The sequence below is a fragment of the Hyperolius riggenbachi genome, chromosome 4 (assembly GCF_040937935.1).
Source record: "Hyperolius riggenbachi isolate aHypRig1 chromosome 4, aHypRig1.pri, whole genome shotgun sequence".
Taxonomy (NCBI): domain Eukaryota; kingdom Metazoa; phylum Chordata; class Amphibia; order Anura; family Hyperoliidae; genus Hyperolius; species Hyperolius riggenbachi.
The window spans coordinates 155,008,771-155,034,576 of NC_090649.1; the positions used below are offsets into that span (position 1 = coordinate 155,008,771).

The window sequence follows — 25,806 nt, forward strand, 5'->3', positions numbered from 1 at the left end:
GCCTCGGACTGGTAATGTATACCTTACATTGGGTACAGGGGGGAACATTGTTCATTAGGGAGGACAGTGCCGATGCTTTAATTGCGGTCATTGATCATCGAGAAATTGCACGCTGTTCCTGCTGCGCACCTGATCGAGCAAGTCGGCCCAACATCTTGCAGTATGCGCAATCGACAATGCCACCAATTTTCGGTCTGAAATTGGTTGCATTGTTGGTCGAGCATGTGCTTCGTGGCACTGATTTTTATCCAATTCGATTATAATAATTGAATCAGATGGTCGATCAGCCACCAAGTCGCCCGATGTATGGTCACCTTTACTCTGCTAGCATGGAGGTGTCTGCAGACAGATCTGGTGAAATAGACTCAGGGATTGGAAGGCAACTAATTTGACGCCTGTGCTAATTATCGGTACTTGGGTACCCAGGCAGTGAGTTGGGGACCAGATGCTGTAGCAGCTGGGTGCCATGTAAGTGTATTGTTAAATATCAGTAATTTAAATGATCAATATTTTTATTATGTGAGGTTAGGTATTGAGACATTACACACACAGTGAGGACTCATTCACACCTAAAAAACAAAAACGCAAGAGTTTTGCATTTTTGTGTGCTGTTTTTTCCCCTCCCGGTGCTCCACTGCGCGCTGGTTTTTGAAAAAGCGCTTTTCTAAGCGCATTGCCAGGGCTGTTTTGACATACACTCCCTGACGCAAGTCAGGAAGTGAACTCTTTGACCCGGAAAATAATAAATATAACGTATTTATTTTTAAAAAAGCAAAAGCAAACGCAATCGCTGCACAAAGCGATTTTGTGAGCGTTTAGCACTCTTTCTGTACCTTCCATTAATGTCCCAGAAATGGTACAGGCACCGCTTTGCTGAACGCACAGCACACAAACCGCGCTGATATGAACCTTCTCATAGAGGTTCATCGCACAAGCGTTTTGTGGGTGATTTTAAAAATCGCTTGGGCTTGAAAAAATGTTTACAGGAAGGCGTTCTGTCTTTAACCTGAAGCCTCAGATTCTTGCAGTGCAGTTTTTAACACCCACTATAGCAAAACTTTGGACATTCTACCACACAGGGCTATAATTAGATTACTGATAAAATTACAATACATTTGTACCAACTCAGAAACATGTCATAGACCAGCATTCCTGGTGGTTAGTTATACACCAGAAGGCAGCATTAGTACACCGAACACCTCGCTTACCCAATACCCACAACAAACATGGCTGCTTAGAGCCTCTGCCCCGCCCTACGTGTGTCACGGCTGTGCGCACTGCGCAGTGACGCAAGGCAGGGTTGGAATCCAGGCTTGCAGCAGTAGCGGAGGGCAGGATGGCGGTGCGGAGTGTGCCGTGGCTGCTGTTGCTTGGCGGGGTGTTGGCCAGCGTGCTAAACGGGGCCTCGGCGGACGGGAACGGCTTACCGAGCAAGAAGCTCAGGATGCAGTACACGGCCGGCCCGCTGCTCAAGTTTCAGATCTGGTGAGTGCGGCATGGCCGGCCAGGCCTTCTTCATGTGTGTCCGGTCACCTTCCTCCACAGAGGGGCGCTCAGCTGCCCGGGATTATTAGCAGGCTGGCTGCTGCTGAGTAATGGCTGGGACGGGTGGGGGATGGGCACTGGGCTGCTTTGCTTCCTGCATATGGCCTGCCAATACTAGTGTAGTGAGGCTGATGACACATGGAGTAAAAGCGGTGGGGTGCAGTGACCAGTCTGCCTACCCATCCAGTAGGCTGGTGCCACCTGACTTTATCCAGAACTGGAGTATTGGGTATAATGATTAAGGGGTGGGCGACAGTGACCAGTCTGTTAGTAGGCAGGTGCCATCTGACTTTATTTGTAACTGGGGTATGGTGAATAGTGAGGAAGGGGTGCAGTGACCAATCTGCCTACCCATCCAATTGACAGGTGCCACCTGACTTTATCCGGAAATGGTGTATGGAATATAATTATTATTGAGTATGGGGTGGGGTACAGTGACCAGTCTGCCAGTAGACAGGTGTCATCTGACTTAATCTGTAACTGGAGTATGGGGGTACAATCAGTAAGGAAGGGGTGGGATGTTCAAGATTGATTATACAGCACCAGCATAATCTGTGGCACTTAACTATAAATACATGATACAGTACAAACAGGCAGTGCAGAAAATGCAGTCATACAGCATACCTGAGGTACATGACATCAGGCAATACAAGTGACATGCTCAGCAGTGACCCCTTCATATTGCCTATGAACAGTAAAATCCGTTGTGTTGACTCAATACTTATGGAACTATCTGACCTTGTTGGAACCAGGGCTGTGGAGTCGGAGTCGGGGCAATTTTGGGCACCCGGAGTTGGAGTCGTTGTCCTTGATTTCATAAACTGAGGAGTCGGATGATTTTTGTACAAAATCCACAGCCCTGTTAAGTATTAGGAGTCGAGGAGTCGGGGCAATTTTGGGTACCTGGAGTCGGAGTTTGAGTCGGAGTCGTGGTTTCATAAACTGAGGAGTCGGAAGATTTTTGTACCGACTCCACAGCCCTCGTTGGAACCTTACTGGTCAAGGAGATGCTAATTTTTTTGTTGTAAAACTTATGTTAATTGTATGCAGTTTGGGACAACAGTGGCTGATAAATTTTTGATTGGTCCATTTCCAAGTTACATAAAATTACTGTAACAAAAAGTGCATCAACTCAAAACTATCATCGTATTGGCCATCCTTAATGTTAACCCTTGTTCAGCCTTTTAAACTTGTGGACCATGTGCCTAACAGTAAATCCTGAACACTGAGCACAGTTGACATTTACTTCAACCATGTAAATTAAATGGCCACATTAGATTTATACATTATCTCTCACCATACTTGGGTTCTGGTATTGTGGCTCAATAGCGTGGCATAGTTTACTACAATCTATCTGAAACCTAGCAGTTCGAGGGGGTGCTTTCCACTCAATCATGTTTGCAGAATTTCCATATGAGGTTTCCTTCTGAACTAGGTTAGTGCCCGTATTTGTCAGGGCTGTGGAGTCGAGGGGGAGTCGGGGCAATTTTGGGCAGTCTGAGTTGGAGTCGTTGATTTCATAAACTGAGGAGTCGGGAGTCGGATGATTTTTGTACAAAATCCAAAGCCCTGTTAAGCATTAGACTAAGGAGTCAGAGTCGAGGAGTCAGAGCCATTTTGGGTACCTGGAGTGGGAGTCGTGGTTTCATAAACTGAGGAGTTGGAGTTGAAAGATTTTTGTACCGACTCCACAGCCCTGGTATTTGTACTAACCATACCTCTGTCCAGATCCAGAATATAATTTTATTTTATAATTCTAGTTTACAGCAGGGCTTCTCCAGCTAATGCACCTCGATAACCTCCCAGGGGTGCCCCTGCATTCATTCCCATCTTTTGTGCATCAGGTAATGCAACCACACATTGATATAAATGGGATGGGTCAGGGACCACTTGGAGGGGGCTGCCCAATGGGGGGTCACTGACTACTTGAAGGGGGAATGTGGCCTAATAAGCATCACCAGCTATTTTATTTTTTTTTGGGGGGGGGGGGGGATTGGTTGCTGCCTATTAAAAAATGTCATAATGACATTTCAGTAGTTGTTTTTACCCAGTGGTGCCTTGAAGAAAATTCAAAGCGCCTTCACTCCAAAAAGAACCATTGACAGCATTGCTGATTTAGGAAACTGATATCTTGGATTTTGGTGTGAGGCCTGGTTTACAGTAAATGTACTGCATCAGTGCTTCAGTTGCCACCCAGATGTGGCGCCATTACAATGTAATGGAAATGCGTCTTTAGCAGCACGCAAGGATGCATGTTCAGCTGTTTCTTTTAGAAAGGCATGCACCTGCGTGAGCACGGCCATGCATGAGCAGCTCCGGTATCCTGTGCAGGTGTGGCCGCACTCATGCCCGAAGACGTGGGCCCGAGCTTCTTACTGTAAAGTTCTTGTCAGTTTTCTTTGGGGAAGGGGGGGGGGGGGGTCATGCTCGGAATCGGGGGACTGGAGGACAGCAGTGAGTCCAGCATATGTATGGGGGCTTTAGTCTACTGTTTCATTCAGTTTATGCCTCTTGATTACAAAATCGGCTGCAGTGAATGCATCAATTAGTATTTTGCTAAGTAATCTCTGTAATATCGAAGGAACATGTATATCTGAAAGTTCCCAAATGAGGCTGGACAGCTACATTTGAATCCCAGCCTGCATGCTTCTTCAATCTAGATCATTTGTCTCATTTAGGCTCCTTTTTACACTAGGACACCTTGTTTTTTTGCGTTGCACCCAGAAGTTTCCAAATCACTGCAAAGTTAACAGCGTGCTACCGTCGGACTTCCACAGCAATGCAATGCATGGAAGTCTATGGGCGATGCAGTAATTTTAGATAAATTGCGGCGAGCATGTGCGGAGCGACGTAATTATGATGGGGAAGCTGGGAATCCCAGTGACATACTTCCTGTCCAGCAAGGAGTACGTCACTGGGCAAAGAGCGTGGGGGAGGTCGGCTATATGCATATGACTCTGTTGGTGCACTCTGCTGCAGGGTCATATGAATATATTTTGTTGTGATACGAGGGGGGCGGAGCACTGCAGTGCTCTCGCCAGTTGTACAACCGACCTCAAAATCACAGAATGAGCATGACTGCAAGAAAAGCCAGCCTAATAGGATTCTAGATGTCTGTGTGTGCCATGACTGAACTGCACTGGGGGAGGAGGCATAGCTGGAAGCAGGCATGTGCACATGAATCGGCACAAGGCACTGTAATACTAGCGCCATTGTTAAACAGGCTTGGTGGCTGGGCTAATAAGGCAAACAGTGGTAGCCAGCATATTGTCATAGGCTTCAACGCTGTTTATCAACTCTACATATCGGTGCCGTCTAATATGGGGGGTCCTGCTACACTATAATGTATGGGTTTATAATTTAAAGTGGACCTGAACTTAGAACTTCCTCTGCCCTAAAAGATAAACAACAACATAATCTTTAAACGAAAAACATTTCTTTGTTACAGCTGATACAAATCCTAAAATCTGCAGTGTCTACTTCCTGCTTTCATGGAAGCAGACATATTGTTAACCTGCCATAAGCAGGCAGTCATGTGACACAGTGGAGAGATCAAATTACATTTTGGGATTAGACTCAAATGAGGGGAATTAAAAGGCTAAACTCTAAATGCATACAGGGTGCATTTCTCTGTTTTCCTTCTGTCCTGTGCAAGAATTCAGGTCCACTTTAAAAAGTGTCAGATTCTAAGTAAATTTCTGTAGTAGTTTGGTTTTGTACAGATTAACTGCCATATATGAAGTAAAAACAAAAAAAAATGGATATCGCTGGTTTACATGAGACTAAACGTAGAGTGGATTACAAATGCACAAATCTGTTTCCCACAAGTAGCACGACCTAATCCACAGCTGCTGTACAAAGACTTCTGATTCCTTGTAAGATCACGCAAAGGAAATGCCAACAGGAATCTGGTTACTGTGATCAAGACACACCTCACAGATAATGATCTGCGAGGTTTAGATCATAAACTTATTTTAACTTTTCTCAGTTTGTTTTGCTTCTTGCAAGTGGTTGGAATAAAGCTGACATGTATAGCTTGTCATTTCTAGCACTGCAGTGCTTCTCTTCCCCAAACAAGCAGTTTGTTTTGTTGTTGGCATAGTAAACACAGGTGGAGATGTGGCTCCCCAAGGTTAATGTTGAAGCTCAAGTATTGACCATGTTGCTTAGAGATATTTGTTGTCTTAATTATATTTAAAGCATTGAATAAGAAGCAGAAAAACATGTTAGCAAAATATACGGTATATTGCTTTTTCTTTTATGGAGCAGAGCACACAGAGACCGGCATGCTGTCTAATGCTAGGTACACACCATCAGGCATGGGCTCACAAGTCCAGAAGGACTCGAATTTGGTATTCAAATGAAGTCTGACTTCACCTGTGACCACAGGCAACGGGGGTTTAACTTACCCAGAAGTCTTCTGTCCCGTCAGTACGTGTCAGGTGTAATGAAAGCCGCGTTTCAGGACTCATTAACGCGCTTCAATTTTTCCGGCTTGAAAAAGGATGCGCAGTAGTGAGTCTTGGACGCGTAATGAAACGCAGACGGGACCGAAGACTTCTGGGTAAGTTAATACCCTATTGTCTGTGGTTACAGGTGAAGTAATTAGACTTAATTTGAATACCGAGCTAAAGTCCTTTTGGACTTGTGAGCCCATGCCTGCACACCATACAATTTTATGTTAGATTTACCAGCCTGACATGTTTTTCCCAACATGTTTAAGTCAATCGAAACTATACATAGAATCTTCTTATTACTGCAGATATTAATCTATTAATATTAGATTCTGATGGCTATGGTCACCAGTTTTGATTTATATCTGTGCCTACTTGGCTGTAAATAAGTATACCTGATGTTGTTGAACTTTTTCACTGAGCCTCTGTGAAAGCAAAATGTGTCGTGAAACGTGCGTCAGGCATTGGTTATGTAATGAACAATGAAATTAGCCAAGCTTTTTATGAAGAAAATGCTCAGTACAATTTGAAGTGTAATGTACAGATACATTTGTGTGGCACGCACATTTCCTTTTAAGTTTAATCCTTAAGGGGTTACCATTACTTTTAACTCTCAGTTCTGCAGCTGTTATTAGGTGTACTGATGTATATTTGCTTTTTTGCAGCATCTCCTGAGGTTACCGGCGGGTGTTTGAAGAGTACATGCGGGTTATAAGCCAGCGGTACCCAGACATCCGCATCGAAGGAGAGAATTTCCTTCCCCACCCCTTTTATAGGTGAGTAATTTTCCACATTCTCAATGTTGATTATGTTAGAGATTGCTCTGAAAAAGAATAAGCCACAGGCTTATGCAAGATATTTCTTTTTTTTTTTTTTAAAACATACATTTGAAAAACAGGGTGACTTTCTTTAGTTTGGCTGCATTTCTGTATCAAGACTTTCATCGTTAAGCTTTGTATGCACACTACAGGGTTCTCAGCCAAGGCAGTCAATTGAGGATGGCTCTGTCTAGAATAGTGTGTGTACAGCCCCAGCAATGCTATTGCTGAGAGATCTCGAGTACCGGATCATCTCGGCTGAATGCATTGTTCCCCTCCGTACTCCTGTTGGTAGCCTTTCTTGTGCTACATCGTCACCCCACTTTCATAGCCTCAGAATGTGCTACATCTATACGGTACTCAATGCTGAACTTTCATTTGAGGGATCGAGACTCAATCCCTGTGGTTGAGATCCTTCCTGCTTGTGTAGACACCTCTGGGTAGCCATTGGAAGATAATGTACAACATATACAGCTGTTTGCCTCAGCAAACACATCCGGCACTGTCCCTGGTAGGGATTTGGACTCGCTCTCGGGTGATTGTGCAGGACCAAAGCTGTAGAGATGTTACTAGCCTTCATGCAAAGTGAAAGTACACATGAACTCAAAATTTGAGGTGGCCGTACTTGGGGTCTTTAGTGTCTGCATAACTGTATGTCTCCACCCCCAGCTTTGTCTGCCTCCTCTCCATGTTGGAGCTATGCCCCCAATTAAAGATCTGACTGGACCCAGCAGAGTATTGTGTATGTTGTGTCCACTCCTTATGCTATCTTTGATTGGGGCAGTGCGGTGGCGTAGTAGTTGGTGCTCTCCCCTTGCAGCGCTGGGTCCCTGGTTCAGATCCCAGCCAGGGCAACAGCTGCAAGGAGCTTGTATGTTCTCCCTGTGTCTGTGTGGGTTTCCTCTGGGTACTCCTGTAGGTTTTTGGGGTGTGGGAGGAAACCGATCAGTTAATTGGCTTTCCCCTAAATTAGCCCTAGACTTCGTTGCATACACTACACAATACATACAGACTTAGGACTATGGTAGAGACTAGATTGTGAGCCCACCTGAGGGACAGTTCAGTGACAAGACAATCTATATTCTGTAAGATGTCGGAGCTATATAAATACTAAATAACTGTGCTCACAAACAGCTGTGCACAGTAGCCATTGCCGGGAGCATTCTGGGTATCCATGGTTTGGAAACATTTGCAAGCCGCACATGCCCAGGATGGTCCCAGCAGAGGCTCCAGCACACAGCCAAGGCGAGCACGCACAAAGAATGTCTGTGTGACGTGTGGAGCATACACCCTTCATTTGGGGGCATTGCTCCAATATTAAGGGAAAGTTAGCAAAGCTGAGTGCCCACACAGTTTATAGAGAAGGCCCGGTTATGGCTACCTCTTACATTTTGATTGTGTTTAGGTGTGCGTTACGTGGCTGAAACCAGAATAATTAACATAAAAGTGGATCTCCTGAATGATTTACTACACTCTGTGACTTTAGTGCCCCTTTAATCAGATACAGATATTCTGTCACCCAGCAGTACTGATTGTGTGCTCGTCTTTCAGGCATGTAGAGAAATAATTTGTATATCCACTCACTGGCCTAAAATTACGCATTATTGGAGTAGAGCCTAAAGCCTTGTGCACACGATAGATTAAACTCCGCCAAGGCCTATAATGACCGCCTCTGCTGAGAATTTAGTCCGTCCCCTGACGCCTTGGCCAGCGGTCAGCCTGGTGCATCTATTCGACTGATCACAGGCAAAGGAGTCTTTTCCCCACTCCACCCAGCCACCGCGTGACATTTAGTGGCTGGATAGTGTACTGGTTAAGGGCATTGCCTTAGACGTGGGAGACCAGGGTTCAAATCTTGGCTAGAGTCAGTACATATTCAGCGAGTTCAAGGCAAGACTCCCTAATGGTGGCCACTAATGATCCAATCTTTTTCATCCAATCTTACCAAATCTATGTAGTAGAAGAATAAAATGAGTGAATCTAATGAATGGATACTATAGGCAGTCCCTTATATTACATAGAAATGGTAAGATTGGATGAAAATGATTGGAACATTAGTGGCCACCATAACACTGTAGGGTGGCCTCTGGAGCACACCCTTAGTAGCTGCAGCTCTTGAATGTTGAATCCAACAGGAGAAAAGCGCTATGCAAATGTTAGGATTACTTATTGGTTTATAGTCACTGACAGTCATTTTTAAGTCTTGCATGCAGCTAGTAATAGTCAGTCCAGGTGGTCAGGAGATGCAATTGCATACAGTTTACATGCAAACTTGAAAAAATTATTACCTTATTGGTCTGATGTAAATGTTCAGATGATGTGTACTTGCTTTCAAGCAATCTGTTTGTTGTGTTCGTGTGTCAGCAGGATATTGGCTAAATACTTGTAGCAAAGTTGCAAGCTAACGGGCATTGCTGCTTATTTGATTAGTGATTTAACTCTATGCAAACTTAAAAAGGAACTTTGGAAATCTTCAGTGAGTTCCTTTATTTGTGTTCTGTTAAAATTGACACTGACTGGAACGCAAAACAAAAGGATAAAACCTTTTTCCTTTTACTTGTTTCTTTTCTTTTTTTAATGACCGTGTGATGTACATGTGAATAGCCCTTAGCATTGGTATTTACTGCCATGTGAGTAGTATTTTCTCAGTTGCTGCACTGTAGAAAGTGAGGAAATCTTGCGGGTACACGGTAATCAAAATCTAGGCACACGTTTGCTACACTACGTGTCGCACCCTACATTTGTATTCAGTTGAGGTGATCTTTACTTGTTTGACCAGTATCTAGTGTATGTACAGCAGCCACCCGGCATCACTAAAAGACATCAGGTGGCCACTGTACACTTAGCTAGATACAATAAAGACCACCTCGTTGTGAGCCGCACAGCCTCCCTATAGTGAAACCTGTTGCCCTAGTAAAAGATTTCTGCAGGACAACAGTCCTGGTACATCTGTACAAGGCTAGTATGGAATTAGAATAGAGAGGCCTATTAAGCAACCCAGTCAACATTCTTTTGCATTTATGACCATTTTGTTGACTTGCCTAGATTCTTTAACAGCATGTACCTTTTTTTTTCTTTTTAGACATATTGCCTCATTCCTGTCTATATTCAAGCTAGTATTAATAGGATTCATAATTGTGGGAAAAGATCCATTTGCATTTTTTGGCATGCAAGCCCCAAGTCTTTGGCAGTGGGGACAAGAAAATAAGGTAAGATCATGGTAATATTTGCTTAGAAAATATTGCATGAAGCATATTGCCAAATGGGTTAAACTTCTCTAATCTCCTTTCCAAACCTTACAAGTGTTTTTTCTCTGTCACAACTAGCTCTTCAATGCCTTTTATTATCTAATAATTCTGTTACTAGATGTTACATCATCTTTCCTTGTGCATCCAAGTAACAGGCAGTTGTGCTCTGAGACCAAACACTGCAATGCTAAGACAGGGCACAGTGCACAGCAACAAGGCATACACATTATAGCAACTGTTGCAGAAGGTATCTTGGGCTTTTGTTACAGTACTGTATACTTGTCTTGTGAGAAATTCTACTGCCATTAAAAACCTTGAAAGATGGCTTTCGCCTGGCTGTAATATAAAATATTTATTGCTGGTTAAAGGCTGCAAATCAGACGTTCTATTGACATGTCCAGTCTTCTTACTTCTTCCAGGTGAGAATCCAGAAAAACTACCAAATAGAAGATAACATTTTTAAAGTCAAATAAGCAGTTGCAGCTTTCACATGTCTCATGACTGGTATTCTTAAAGAGAACCTGTAACAAAAATAAAATTCCCCTGGGGGGTACTCACCTCGGTAGGGGGAAGCCTCAGGGTCCCAATGAGGCTTTCCCCTCCGCTGTAGCTGCAGGCAACCCAGCGCTGGCTCCCCCGAAGTCTCCTGCAATCCTCCCTTGACAAGCCTGACAAGCGCTCCAATCAGCCGGAGGGAAGGGTAGCGCCGATACAGAGGAGGCGGGGTAGCGGCGCTGACAGTCACAGGTAAACAGCCTGCTGGCGACACGCTGTGTCGCTAGCACGGCGCTGGGGATAGCAGAGCGCAGGGGGGTCCTGGGGGCACACCATAGGGCAACAGAGGCTGGTGATAGTGGGGCACACAGGGCCGGCGCTACCATAGAGGCAAAGGAGGCAGCTGCCCCAGGGCCCCAGAGCTTGTAGGGGCCCCCAGTGGCTACAAGAGGAAAAAAAAATTCAAATCGACCTTATAGTTTTTGAGAAAATCGATTTTAAAGTTTCAAAGGAAAAAAAATACACATTTAAAAACCAGCCGACTTTAATGGTTAATAGCAAATCCACCTTAAATTCTAGAAACCCTAAATTTGCAGGATATGTTAAGGAGATCATTGGGAATAAGAGGAAAAAACTATTTTTCAAAAAGACCTTATAGTTTTTGAGAAAATCGATTTTAACGTTTAGAAGGAAAAAAGTATACTTTTAAATACGGTAAATGTCACTTTTAGTACCTAACGGTAGTGTAATTTTACATGTATCAAAAGAAAGAGCAATACATTTCCTGACGGGGTTTCCAGGGGGTCCATACGCAGCCGCAGCGCTTTGGCCAGGGATCGCTATACAGCCGCAATATGGCTGTATGAAGATCCCTGGCATTTTTTTCCTATTTTCCCAATTTTTTTTTTTTATGTTTAGAGTGTGGGAATTTTTTTTTTTTTTTTAACCTGCTGAGCGGTCTGGACGAGCTCAGCTCGTCCAGTACCGCCGGAGCCTGCCGATCAGGCCCTGCTGGGCCGATTTGGCTCAAATAAAAAGCAGCACACGCAGCCGGCACTTTGCCAGCCGCGTGTGCTACCTGATCGCCGCTGCATGCAGCGGCGAAAGAGGGTCCCCCCAGCCGCCTGAGCCCAGCGTAGCCGGAACAAAAAGTTCCGGCCAGCGCTAAGGGCTGGATTGGAGGCGGCTGACGTCAGGACGTCGGCTGACGTCCATGACGTCACTCCGCTCATCGCCATGGCGACGAGGTAAGCGAAACACGGAAGGCCGCTCATTGCCTAGCATTAGTGGTTCAGAAGAACGCCTCCGGAGCGCCCTCTAGTGGGCTTTCATGCAGCCAACTTTCAGTTGGCTGCATGAAATAGTTTTTTTTTTATTAAAAAAAAACCCTCCCGCAGCCTCCCTGGCGATCTTAATAGAACGCCAGGCAGGTTAAATTATGTGGGGTCCCCCCTCCTGAAACTTTTTAACCCCTTGTCCCCCATGCAGGCTGGGGTAGCCAGAATGTGGAGCTCCGACCGATTGGGGCTTCAAACCCTGACTATACCAGCTGCAAAAAAGGTCCCTTAATGCCAATTTTTGCTCTAGGGTATCTGTTGGGGGCCGGGCAGGTTTATTTTGCCCTGGGGCCCCATTGTTGCTTAAACAGGCCCTGGGGGCACAGAGGCTGGTTGTGCACACTAACATCATTAAATCCCACCTCGGGTTCTCTTTGAGGGCTCGTTCCCACTCTAGCGAATCTGCATGCAGGCACTGCATGCGGATTCGCATAGGCAATACAAGTGGATGAGATTGTTTCCACTTGTGCGGGTGCGTTTTGGTGTGCGGGGGAAATCTGCACAGCAGAGCCATCAGATTTCGCGTGCGGCTGGAATGCTTTTAATAGGGAAATCGCATGCGGCTTTGTCATGCGGTTTTCCCCGCGATTTCGCGTGCGATTTCACATGTAATGTTACGGAAATTTACACATGCAGTGACATGGTTAAATTCGCCTGCTTCTTAGCCATGCGAAATTGGATGCAAAATCGCGGGGAAACATCCACATGCGCTTTCAACCGTGGTGGAATCCAGGTGAATCCGCACCGCAACAGTGGAAACGAGCCCTAAAGGCAGTATCTCTCAAGTACCTCAAGGTCTGAAGTTCGCCACACATGATAAAGTAAAAAGAATCCATTTTACAGCAATTTGAAAAAAAATATCAATTGTATAGGGAAATCAAAATGTATTTTTTATTGGTATGTTAAATAGGAGTGACAGAGTTTTCTGATTTTTTTTTTTTTTATTTTTTTTTTTTTTCTTTGAAAGTTTAATGGTGTAAATTGGCAATGTTCTTAATTTATAGGCCCAAGCATAATTGGGTAAAAATAGAACATACAGGTGTGATACATTGGTCAAATATTTCAACTGTTACAATCAATCAGAGAATCTATTTGTATTTTTCAAATTGAAATGAAAAATAGATAGTGGAAAGCCTGCTGCTCCACACACTTCTAATTTACTGTTTTCGCAAACCAATTATATTCCCATTGCAATACCATATTGCATCCTACAGAGACTGGATGGGGGATTAGCTAAGTGAGGCATGTTGCCATTCACTGCAGGCGCTTCACTCATTAGTAGGTGGACAATTAGGACAACATTGTGTGGGATCAGTTATACACACATCTAGTGGATTCAAAAGTGGTAGTTCTTGTTCATAGCCTCACACATGCTTAATGTGGATCTGAATGTAAAACGTCCTCTCTGCTCTAAAAGATGAGCAACAGCATAATAACCTTTAAAGAAAAACATTTGTTGCAGCTTACAGAACGCCTGCAATAAATCTGCAGTGTCTACTTCCTGCATAAAGCTTTAAAAAGTCTGATTCATGCTGAAACATGTTTGTGGATATATATTTTTTTTAAATTGGTCCTTAAAGGGGAACTTCCGCCTAAACAAATATACTGTCATTAAGTAACATAAGTTATGTTAATTAAAATAGATAGGTAATATAATCCCTTACCCACTTTGTTTTAAAAGAACAGGCAAATGTTTGATTTCATGGGGGCAGCCATCTTTTCATGGGGGCAGCCGTCTTTTTGGTTGAAAGGAGGTGACAGGGAGCATGAGACACAGTTCTAAATGTCCGGTATCCTGATCACCCCTCCCTGCTGTGCACACTAGGCTTCAAATCTCAAATTCAAAATTTGGAGAAAAAAAAAATTGCACCAAAACAGCAGAACGAGAACATCATCAGAAATCCCATCATGCTTTGCACAGCATTAGGGAAAAAATGCCCGGGTAGTTTTCTTCTGTGCAGCTAAAAATTAGGCTAGGATAAGAAAAACTAAGTTCTGATGCTGTGAAACTGTTAAAGAAACACAAAGCCTTTTCAGTGCTGCTGAGTAGGTTTTTAGTCTGGAGGTTCACTTTTACCACTTAATTCTATCTGGACGGATATTTCCGTCCAGATAGCCTGCACTGCTGGCGCTGCCTGAGATTGTGCGTGCTCCCGCTGCCTTCTGTTGGCCTGGAGATCAACGAATGGCAACAAAGTTCCCATTCATTGATCTAAGTCCCCGTATGAAAGACCAACACCGTCAAAGAGACTGCTCCGTCTTTCACAAATCCCCTTCTGTCCCATATTTGCATTACTTCCGCTTTGCATAGTAATGCTATGCATGCAGAAGTGAGCCGTGAGGGCAACTTGTGGCCAAATAGTAAAATTACATCTGGAAATGAAAATTTCCAGCTAATGACATTTTTTACTTTCAAAGTTTGTCCCTTACCTCCCACACTGCCCAATAGCTACATAACATTTTATTTTGTAAAAAAAAAAAGTTACCTTAGGGACTAAACTTTTTTTGTTTGTTTGTTTGTTTTTTTTTTTTTTATGTCTGTGGCAAGATATATCACTGTTATTTTTTTAAATGATGGGCTTGTAATAAGTGATGGACGCAAAACTTAAAAATGCACCTTTATTTCCAAATAAAATATCGGCGCCATACATTGTGATAGGGACATGATTTAAGCAGTGGAATAACCGGGACAAATGGGCAAATAAAATACATGGGTTTTAATTACAGTAGCTTGTATTATTTTAAATCTATAATAGCCGAAAACTGAGGAAAAAAATCATTTTTTTTCTTAATCTTCCTGTTAACATGGATTTAGAATAAAATAATTCTTGGCAAAATGTACCACCCAAAGAAAGCCTAAATGGTGGTGGAAAAAACAAGATATAGATCATTTCAGTGTGAGAAGTAGTAATAGTTATTGGCGAATGGGAGGTGAAAGTTGCTTGGATGCATAAGGTGTAACGACACTGAAGGCTGAAGTGGTTAAAGGAAACCAGAGCTGATGAGTAAAAGTTTTATACATACCTGGGGCATCCTCCAGTCCCATAAGCTCGGATTGCTCCCATGCCGCCATCCTCTGCTGCCCGCAGCTCCGGTACCGGGTCCCCGCTTTTCTTACACACTGGCTGAAGTGAACGGCGTGGGAGCAATCCGAGCTTATGGGGCTGGAGGAAACCCCAGGTATATATAAAACTTTTACCTTTCATTAGCTCTGGTACACTCTAAATCCCAACAGCTTTGTAGCTATCTAGATAGTAGCACAGCTTAAATTAAAAAAAAAAATGGACTGGTTCAGTAATTTCTTACTTGCCAGACCTGCTATTTTCCATTTGGTGGGACATGTGCCCCCCTTCCTCTCCCTGGTTCCCTGACAAATATGCAGGGCTGTGGAGTCTGTAAAAAAATAAAAAAATATGGCTCCAATGTTTATGAAACCTCCGACTTGAGGTACTCAAAATTGCTCCAATTCCTTGACTCTGACTCAGCAGCCCTGCAAATCTGACTGCAGCTCTTCTGTACCTTCTGCCAGTCAGAGATCCCGTCCACTAATGCTAGGCAACACATGCCATCTAGTGCTCATATAGAGGAAGTAGGAGATAACTCGAACATGTCAGATTGCTGCCTTGGAGGTGAGGAGGCCACATATACTCTACACTGTAGAAAACTAGTTTAAATCACACCATCAGGCAAATGACCAATTTCAGTGTGAACATTGCATATCCAGCTGTGAAGTAGTTTTTAGATCTCTTGGTGTACTTGGACAAAGTTAGCTGTCAGCACTAGGACTTGCATGGACCTGCAGTGTGGAAGGTTGGAAAACTGTCAAAGCTTTACTTTGGGCTGAAAGTGTGTGTTCTGTTCCCCATTAGGTCTATGCCTGCATGATGGTTTTCTTCCTGAGCAACATGATTGAGAACCAGTGCATGTCCACCGGAGCCTTTGAGATCACTTTGAATGGTAAATGTTTCTGTGTATTTTCTAGTTTTCCTTAGCTGTCAAGCAATTTGCATCTGGACAATTTTCATAAGTCTATGTAAACTCAGTCCACCGGTTTTAATCTTTTAGCTTGCATGTTTTATGCTGCTTCATTTGTTTGGGAAATGTGCATTGTAGCACAGACAAGATTTGATCAGAGGGATGTGTATCACGGTGAAATAGCTCTTCCTATATTATAGTGTGTCCTTATAGGTAAAGAATGTAGATCAAGGGCTGATAAATACAGTGCAGGTGCTTATAATCTTTTTAACCTTTTGCTGACATGAAACACATTGTTTGCACTGCAGAACCAAAGCATCTGAAGGGCTTCAAAGTATCATGTCATTGTTAGCAAGAAGGCAAAAAGGGGGGACCCGCAACATCCACACACAGATGAGCCAGGAACCTATAAAGCTCAGCAACCAGCAGGAAAAGAAAGTTCCGCTACACCAATGGCTGGGTGAAAAAATTCTCCATTTATTGACACATCAGTGAGTACAAAAAGTAAAAAAAAGCTCGCGCGTATCGTAGCTCATGGCTCCTTAATCATACCGTAGCTACGATTAAGCTATCATAAGCTATGATTAAGGGGCCATGAGCTCCGATACGCGTGAGCTTTTTTTAACTTTTTGTACTCACTGATGTGACAGTAAATGGAGAATTTTTTCACCCAGCCATTGGTGTAGCGGAACTTTCTTTTCCTGCTATCATGTCATTGTCCTCAGAAGTTTACAATATAATCTTTACCATAGTTTAAAGTAAGTTTTTGGGAGAACCAGTTAGCGTCTAAAGGGGCCCATACACTGGTCGATTACAGCCATGGATCAATTAAATGGAATCGATCGAACAGACATTGGTTCTATCAAATCGATCGATCGATTTGTGTCCCATAGAGTTGCATTGCATCTCAATCTCTTTCTCCACTCCTGTGTCCTATTTGTCCACTGTGATCAATGGAATTTATTTTTCGTCCTCCATTTTAAAAATGGCCATTACCCCATAACAGCTTACTGGTCAGCACACTGTTAAACTGTAATATCGCCCACTTGAACCATAAGGAATCATGGACATTACCTTGCACATTCAGTTGTAACCGACAGCTGCTGATATATAACTGGCAGCAACTGGTATATTTCAGTTCTGACAAAATATTGTCAGAACTGGAAGGGTTTGTTGTCAGAAGAAAGTAGTGAGCTTCTGAGAGGAATTGACGGTGAAGTTAGTATGCAATATTAATTTGCAGTTATGTCATGTGTTTATTTTAAATAATGTTACTCGCTTTAAGTATATGTTTGGCTTTTAGAGCCACAAGTTATGAACTAGCATGCTTTTAGCATGCATCAAGAAAATAATCCTTGCTTAGATTCATACTTTGTTTGCACTAGAGTTTTACATGATCTAACCCATACATGTCAAACTAGAACCATTAAATTTGTCCCTTTAGTGGTTTCCTCACTTTGCATTATGTTTGGCCCAGACCACCAGGGAAGCTATATTGGAGGTGAAGCCCTAGAACACCAGGGAAGCCATTTGGGGGAGGTAGAGGGAAAGCTCTAAACACTAGGAACTGTAGAGAGGTCGGGTTAAAGTGGAACTGAAGAGAGAGGTATATGGAGGCTGACCTGTATTTCCTTTTAACCTGCTGGGCGGTCTGGACGAGCTCCGCTCGTCCAGTACCGCCGGAGCCTGCCGCTCGGGCCCTGCTGGGCCGATTTGGCTCAAATAAAAAGCAGCACACGCAGCCGGCACTTTGCCAGCCGCGTGTGCTACCTGATCGCCACTGCAGCGCGGCGATCCGCCGCATGCAGCGGCGAAAGATGGTCCCCCCAGCCGCCTGAGCCCAGCGTAGCCGGAACAAAAAGTTCCGGCCAGCGCTAAGGGCTGGATCGGAGGCGGCTGACGTCCATGACGTCACTCCGCTCGTCGCCATGGCGACAAGGTAAGCGAAACTGTTACTTCTGGTCGCCGGAAGCGATCAGAAGAACGCATCCGGAGCGCCCTCTAGTGGGCTTTCATGCAGCCAACTTTCAGTTGGCTGTATGAAATAGTTTTTGTTTTTTTTTATTAAAAAAAAACCTCCCGCAGCCTCCCTGGCGATCTTAATAGAACGCCAGGGAGGTTAATCAATACGAGTTGCCTGGCAGTCCTGCTGATCCTCTGCCTCTAATACTATTAGCCATAGCCCCTAAACAAGCATGCAGCAGATCAGGTGTTTCAGGCTTTAAAATCAGATCTGACAAGACTAGCTGCATGCTTGTTTCTGGTGTTATTCAGATACTACTGCAGAGAAATAGACCAGCAGGGCCACCAGGCAACTGGTATTGATTAAAAGGAAATAAATATGGCAGCCTCCGTATACCTCTGACTTCAGTTCCCCTTTAAGGCAACTAATAATAATAATAATAATTAATAATAATGGCAGTATTTGTATAGCGCCTTTCTCCTGTCGGACTCAAAGCGCTTGCGAGGCAGCCACTAGAGCGCAATCAGTAGGCAGTAGCAATGTTAAGGAGACTTGCCCAAGAAACTCCTTACTGAATAGGTATTGGCTTACTGAACAGGCAGAGCTGAGATTTGAACCCTGGTCTCCTGTGTCAGAGGCAGAGCCGTTAACCATTACACTATCCAGCCACTGCTAGACACCATGGAACTGTATAGGGGAGGGAGGAGGACCACTACATGCCAGGGAGTTGTATAGGGGTTGGAGGGGAGCCATTATGCCTAGTACACACCATACAATTTTCTGTTATATTTTCTGTAATTAGATTATTTTCTGTAAAGTACTGGTAGAGACTGGTCATTATCTTTGATGCATTGTCTTCTGGTTATCTCCTGCTGAGTAGAGCAATGCTTAATTGCTAGGCAGATAGTTAATTTCCAACATATTGGTAGGCAGGTAAATCTTGTATGGTGTGCACTAGGCATGAGGCCCCGTTCACATCTAAAATCGCAAAACGCCGGCTTGCGGGAGTCATTTTCTTGCGGCGGTTTTGGCGTGATTGCGATTAGCGGTGCTATGCATGCTGATCACGAATCGCCGGCAAACCACTGCATGTAACACAATTGCGTGTTTAACACTGCCATGTGTTGCATGCTGCAGCGGTTTTTAAAAAAAACGCTCGCGGTTTGCCTTGAGCGGGAACCGCGCGATTCCCGCTCAAGTGTGAATGGGCCCTGAGGGAACTTTTATAAGGGAAGCCAGTAGACATTGAGGTTGGCCCGTGACTAGGCCCACTTTGTGTTTGAGTTTGACACCCCTGATTCTAACCCCATCTAATGCTGTAGTCTATGCAGATCATTTAACTTTGGAATGATAGACAGAATTTTTTTTCTTCCTTATTCCTCCTCCAATATATTACAGCACAGCTCACTAAATAACTTCAAAAGGCAGTTTCTGGTGGCTTTATGACTGTATGACTTTATTAGTCCATTTGTAGTCAGTCATTGCTGAGTCACACAGGTCATCAGGTCATATTTTCTATATTACAAGTAGGTCCTAAGCCCATTTAAAAAACGGGCTTTAGGTTTCTCTCACCGCCGCCACGGCTGCATGTCAGAGCGCACGCGCCCACCTCCGTCCAACCGCACCCACTGGCCCCATCCTCCTACACATGCGCAGTAGCCAAAACACATGGGGCACAGGGACGGGAGGATGACGCAGGGACAGTTAGGGTTTAATTACATAGGATTCCATGAACGGACGGTGTCAACCCGCCAATGTAATAGTCAGATGATACAGCACCAGGTCTTGGGTGTTTTAATGAATATCTGCAAACTCGCTAGTCTTAAATATACAATGATTTTTTGTTGCTGGGAGTAAGATTTGATTTTAAGGTTCAGAACTGAAAAATATTTTAAAGGGGTTTTTTCTATTAATTATAAGCAGGGGCAGAAAAACAAATACAAGGCGTGGGCTCCCTCTGTGGCTGCTTTGTTGTCTTCTGATATCCTTTGGTAATGTGGCCGGCCGTGCTCTTATGCGCAGTTCAGCCGCCCTATAGATCGGGTTAGTATTTTCCCATGCAAATAAAGCTTTTATGGTAAACTAAAAACAACCAAGGTTGTACATTGGAAAAACTTTAATGTAAACCTCTTTGTAAGTGGCCATGTGACGAAACTCACCCATACTCCCGTATTTTGAAACGCCACAGACTCAGAAACCTTTAGGACAAAAAACAGAAGGTTTTAATAATGACAGTGGGCGGAGATTCAAAATACAAATTACGGGCGAGAGGTGAGTTACTTCGCCTGACACTCACCGATACTGGTATTGCAGTCAGAATGTTATTAAACTTGTTTTTACTGGAGGTCCTCTTTAAAGGCTCATAACTGTGTCTCTTCCACAGATGTTCCTGTGTGGTCCAAGCTAGAATCTGGACATATCCCATCAGTGCAGCAGTTAGTCCAAATAATCGACAATGAAATGAAGTTAAATGTTCACATGGATGCGATCCCACATCACCACCGCTCCTAGCCACATTTTCCAGCACCAGATTTATTTTGTAAGCATGGTGTTTGAACATTTCTATTTTTATGTGACTTTCACATCTGTCTTGTTTTACAAAAAGTAACAATGTAGACATGAGTAGATTTATCCTCTAGAGGGCAGTTGGGTGGCAGGCAGTTTATGTAAAAAAAAAGTCTTTCTTTTGAGATGGGTATGTTGGCTGCATATGCATTTCCAGTGACTTGGTTCTATATTTAACCACTACCCCTCTGCCGGGACGAGTAACTACGCCCCTGCAAAGTGCCACAACTCTGTGCAGGGGCGTGGCTACTACGTCCCTCCCGCCGTGGGAGTCCCATTAAGACTGAGTTAGAATGAAATTCTTAGCAAAAAGTACCCCCCAAAGAAAGTCTAATCAGTGGTGAAAAAAACAAGATATAGATTGTTTCGTTGTGATGTGTAGTAATAAAGTTATAGGTGAATAAATGGAAGGAGCGCTGATGGGTGAAAATATATCTGTTTTTTTTTTTTAACCTCCTGAGCGTTACACCACTCAGGAGGGTTTGCAGCCCTCTATGGGGAGGATCGAACATGACGTCGGCGACGTCATACGCAGACCCGATCCTCCCCATAGAGCGGATCGGAGATGTGCAGGGAGGCTGCGTCGATCGCTGGATCCAGGGGGAGTAATGAATTTGACGGGCGATCGGGGGGGGGGGGATCAAAAGTAATCGGGGGATGCCGGCTACCACTGCTAGCTAGCCTAGTGCTAACTGAAGCTATTACAGCTATACAATCTCTAAAAATTATACTGGGGACAGCCGGCGGTATGCCCGACACAGTGTCGGGCATACCGCTAAGGAGGTTAAGGGGAAAGACCCTTCGTGTTGAAGTGGTTAAAGTATAACGAGTGTTCACATTACAGCATCATAATTCAGTTGTGCTATAGCTGTCTCACCTGTATGGAAGTCTAGGATGTGTGACCTCCCCTTTAATCAGTGGTGTAGCTAGAGGTCATGGGGCCATCAGATGCAGGCACTCTTAAAGAGACTCCGTAACAAAAATTACATCCTGTTTTTTATCATCCTACAAGTTCCAAAAGCTATTCTAATGTGTTCTGGCTTACTGCAGCACGTTCTACTATCACCATCTCTGTAATAAATCAACTTATCTCTCTCTTGTCAGACTTGTCAGCCTGTGTCTGGAAGGCTGCCAAGTTTTTCAGTGTTGTGGTTCTGTGATGCATCTCCCCCCTCCTGGCCCCTCTATGCACACTGCCTGTGTATAATGATCTCTTGAGATACAAAAGGAAGGATGTATACAGCCTGCTTGTGTATGGATATATTTTCTATGTGTGAACATACTGTACATCAACCTACCTCCTGTTTTGGTGGCCATTTTGTTTGTTTATAAACAAACTTTTAAAAACTGTTTTTAACCACTTTTAATGCGGCGAGGAGCGGCGAAATTGTGACAGAGGGTAATAGGAGATGTCCCCTAACGCACTGGTATGTTTACTTTTCTGCGATTTTAACAATACAGATTCTCTTTAAAGGACCACTGTAGTGAGGTATATGGAGGCTGCCATATTGATTTCCTTTTTAAGCAATACCAGTTGCTTGGCAGCCCTGCTGCTCTATTTGGCTGCAGACGTGTCTCTGAATCACACCAGAAACAAGCATGCAGATCTGTCAGATCTGACAAAAATGTCAAACATCTGATCTGCTGCATTCTTGTTCAGGGTCTATGGCTAAAAGTATTGGAGGCAGAGGATCAGCAGGGCTGCCAGGCAACTGGTATTGCTTAAAAAAAGATAAATATGGCAGCCTCCATATACTTCTCACTACAATTGTCCTTTTAAAGGGAAGGTCCGAGCAACCTAAAATTAAAAAATCCACTTGCCTCTGGCTTCCTCCAGCCCCTGCATCCATCCTGTGCTTTCGCCGCAGCTCCAGTGGCTCCTGGGTCTCCTCCGGTGCAGATGCAGACCTCGCCGGGTCGGCTTCTGTGCTACAGCATGTGGCTCACTGGTCGGCTGACGTCATCCGGACTGTACTACGCTGGTGCAGAACTACTGCGCCTGTGCAGTACAGTCCGGATGATGTCAATGCGGATCTGAGAGCAACACGTTGGAGCGCAGTAGACATCTTGCACCAGAGGGGACCCTGGGCCTCCGGCAGGGACACCGGAGCTGCGGTGAGGGCACAGGACAGCTGCCAGGGGCTGGAGGAAGCCCCACGTAAGAGTAAGTAGATTGTTGATATTTAACCACTTAACGACCAGCTAACGCCGATAGTCGGCGGCTGGTCGTTTGTGGTTTTGCATGGAAACTGCCGCTTAATGCCATGCCACTTCACGGAGGGTGTCTCCATGAACAGTGTGCGAGCCGCCGACCGCGGCTCGCATGCGTAATGTAAACACGCTGTTTACATCAATACGGCGCTGGGGGGGGGGAGAGAGAGAGAGTCTTTTTGCCCTGCTGTAATCACGATCTGTGCTGCGGGCTGGAAAGCCCACGCAGCACAGATACTGCAGAGTGAGCCCGGTTCTTAAGTGGTTAAACACCTCAGAACCTTCCCTTTAACACTGAGGCTCTGTTCCCATTTGAGTGGAGAACAGGCATTTTTTGTTCGTTCTCCGCTCATTGCTAAACAGTGAATGATGGCTCCTCTTTTATAAATGGGCGTTCACACTGGTCACGCTGCAACTGATCCGTGGCACCCTATGGATATGAGTTAATTGGGCAATTTACATTCGTACGCAATCAACATTGCACATAGTTCATGGGCACTGAGACATAGTCAGAGGGTGGAGCAACATAAGAAAGTGAGTGGTGGGCCCCCTATGCTCCAGAGTCCCATAGCAGCTGCTATTGCTATGCCAATGCCTTTTTTTTGATTATCAAATGTCATTTTCTTTGTTCTCTCCCCATCAGGCATGACGTGGACTTTTAACAAGGTGTCAGCGGGGCTGGTCCTTATGAAGGCCTGTTCTGAAGACAGTTCCTGTTAGTGCAGGCTGGATGTCCCTCTGCCGACTCGTTGTGCCTTTCGAAGTCCTAAATGCAAGATTTTCTGTGTGCTGCCCTCCTGTGGAATTTTACAGACAGTGCAATGATATACTGTAGTTTCATCCCAGATTTTCTTTAAGCCATTCTTTCACTGTTCCATAATTCACATAATGCTGGCATTAAAACCTTTCTTTTTTTATGCATAATTTACAGTATTTAGGTTATGTAATTTATGTTTCCACTTAAGACATATTTTTTGTCTTTGATATCTAATTTTTATAAGAATCTGTTCCTTTTTATAGTTTAAAGTGATGCTCTAAATGACCCAGATGACCCGCAGCTGTCAGTCCTAGATGTATAACTTCTATTAATGTTCTATCTTTAATGAAATTATATTGCAGATCACTAAGTTATTCTAAATTATAAACAAGATGTTGGCAATGTAATTGCAACTATATTGGTGGCTGTGCATATTGAACCTCCAGCTGTTTGATGTATTCAACTTGATGTAGAGTTTTTAAACTGAGCCTTTATACCGATCCTCTTTACAGAAGATGCAAATTAAGTTAAATAAACCTATCATTACAGTAATATTCTTTTTGTGTTGTCTTTGTTTTTGCTCTGAGTTTAGAAGCGCAAGCTCACATTCCCAGCAAGTTGCAGCCAAAAGTATCCCTCTATGGGGAATTTTATCTGGCCAATGTGTGGACAGTGAAAGGATTCTGTTCAAGTTAGAGGCAGTAAGATTCATTGACTTTAACAGGAGGGGATGGCAGGAAAGGCCTTAAATAGGAACTGTAGTGAAAATAACAATTTATGAAATTGCTAGTTTTTTTTTTATTTACAATATTCATTTAGTTAGCGTTTGCCCATTGTAAAAAATTTTCTCTCCCAGATTTACATTGTGAAAGTTTTCCAGGTGCTGACAATTTTTACTGCTGGCAGGTGCAGCTCTGTAGTAAGGCTGTTTTGGGGTATTCCGAAGCCAGTACAAAATATACTGCTCTGGGAGGAGATTTCTGCATAGCTAAACAGCTTAGGCTAAGCAACACTAGTAGGGTTTGATTACATACCAATATATAGCTATAGGAAGTGTTTCTGATGCTGAAACTAGGATAATTAACAAGTGTGTATTCAGAAAATGTACTGGATTCTGTGTGTCACTATGGTGCCTCTTCAAGCAGGGCACATTAGTATAATCTTGAATTGCCCCCTACAGCTGCCCTATGCCAGTACTGAACTATCCTCCGATCCCCCGCCACGGCTTGATTATGATTCTGGCAGTCGATGGCCGCTCCATCTCTGTGGTCCTGGCCGGGCACGTCCTTGTTCACACTCCTGTAACCCGGGAGGGTCCTGCGCAGGCGTAGAGATTTTCTCATACTGCACAAGACACTCCCGGTGATGGGAGTGCGAACGAGGACGTGCCCGGCCGGGACCGCACAGTAACTGTCAACTTGCAAGTCGGCGGTAACAAAACTTACACCGGAAGATCATTCCAGGGGGCTGGCAGAAGCCTCAGGTAAGTGAAACTTTTTTGTTTTATGTTCTCTTTAAATGGGGTCCAGTTTGCTCAAACCTGAATGGGGGAGCAAGAAATATATAATACAGTACAACATGCATCTGCTGGTGGAAAAATGTTGTAGGTAAGAAGATCTATTTGGAGGATAAGGCTTAATTGGTTGCTATCAGGCACTTGTAGCTTGGTAACTGTATAGGTGCACTAAATCTGCAGAGTTTGTAGGCCCACTTTTAAAATGCTTACCAGAAACCAATATCTGAGCTTGGCTATGCCTGGCTCCCTCCCCCAGGTTTTGTTAATAATTGGTCCAACCCTGTCAGATCGAATGAAATGGTAAGCTGTATACTAACAAATCACTATTACTAAAGCTCCCTCAATGAACAAAACCTGTATGAAAGCAATTTCTAATATCAGTAAAATCTACATATTATTAAACGGGGGGGGGGGGGGGGGAAGCTGCATCCCAGCCATAAGGTGCCATCATTTTGGACTTCTGCAGGACTTTTTTTTTTTTTTTCTTTTTTTTTTTTAGCAAAGACCCTCCAGACAATGGCTTGGAGCGCCTTTGTGTCTTTTGGTGCCACTACACTGATTAATGTGCAGATTGTCTGCAGCAGCTTCCTCCATTTCAACTTCTTTCAAAGCCCTGTTTGCCACATTCCCTAAACTCCGGCAAGTGCCTGGCTTACAAAGGTCCGTGACATGTACCAGCATTTGGAAACACCGCATCAGTAAGAGGCGGCCTGGAATTAAGCAGCAGTGGGCAAAGGGGGTACATTTGGGTGGAGGATGTGCTTGGGAGCAATTTCATATGCGGAACTGATTGACAGCAGGAAATAGGTGCACCTCAGTGAGATAGCACAGTAGGTATCCCTGCAGCATTTTAAAAATCATTGCAGCGCTTTGTGCAGCAATTCCTAGGATTATGCGTGCATTTCCCGGTGATTAGAAGTGC

General features: G+C 44.1%; 1 protein-coding gene across 1 annotated transcript; it reads left to right on the forward strand.

The window, feature by feature from the left end:
* Nucleotides 1–1,289: 1,289 nt before the first annotated feature.
* SELENOT (selenoprotein T) lies at nucleotides 1,290–23,920 on the forward strand. The gene is made up of 6 exons (XM_068279259.1): nucleotides 1,290–1,485; nucleotides 6,665–6,775; nucleotides 9,900–10,026; nucleotides 15,767–15,854; nucleotides 20,219–20,374; nucleotides 23,255–23,920. The coding sequence occupies exons 1-5, from the start codon at nucleotides 1,337–1,339 to the stop codon at nucleotides 20,344–20,346; spliced, it is 603 nt and encodes a 200-aa protein (XP_068135360.1). The 5' UTR covers nucleotides 1,290–1,336; the 3' UTR covers nucleotides 20,347–20,374; nucleotides 23,255–23,920.
* The last annotated feature ends 1,886 nt before the right edge of the window (nucleotides 23,921–25,806 follow it).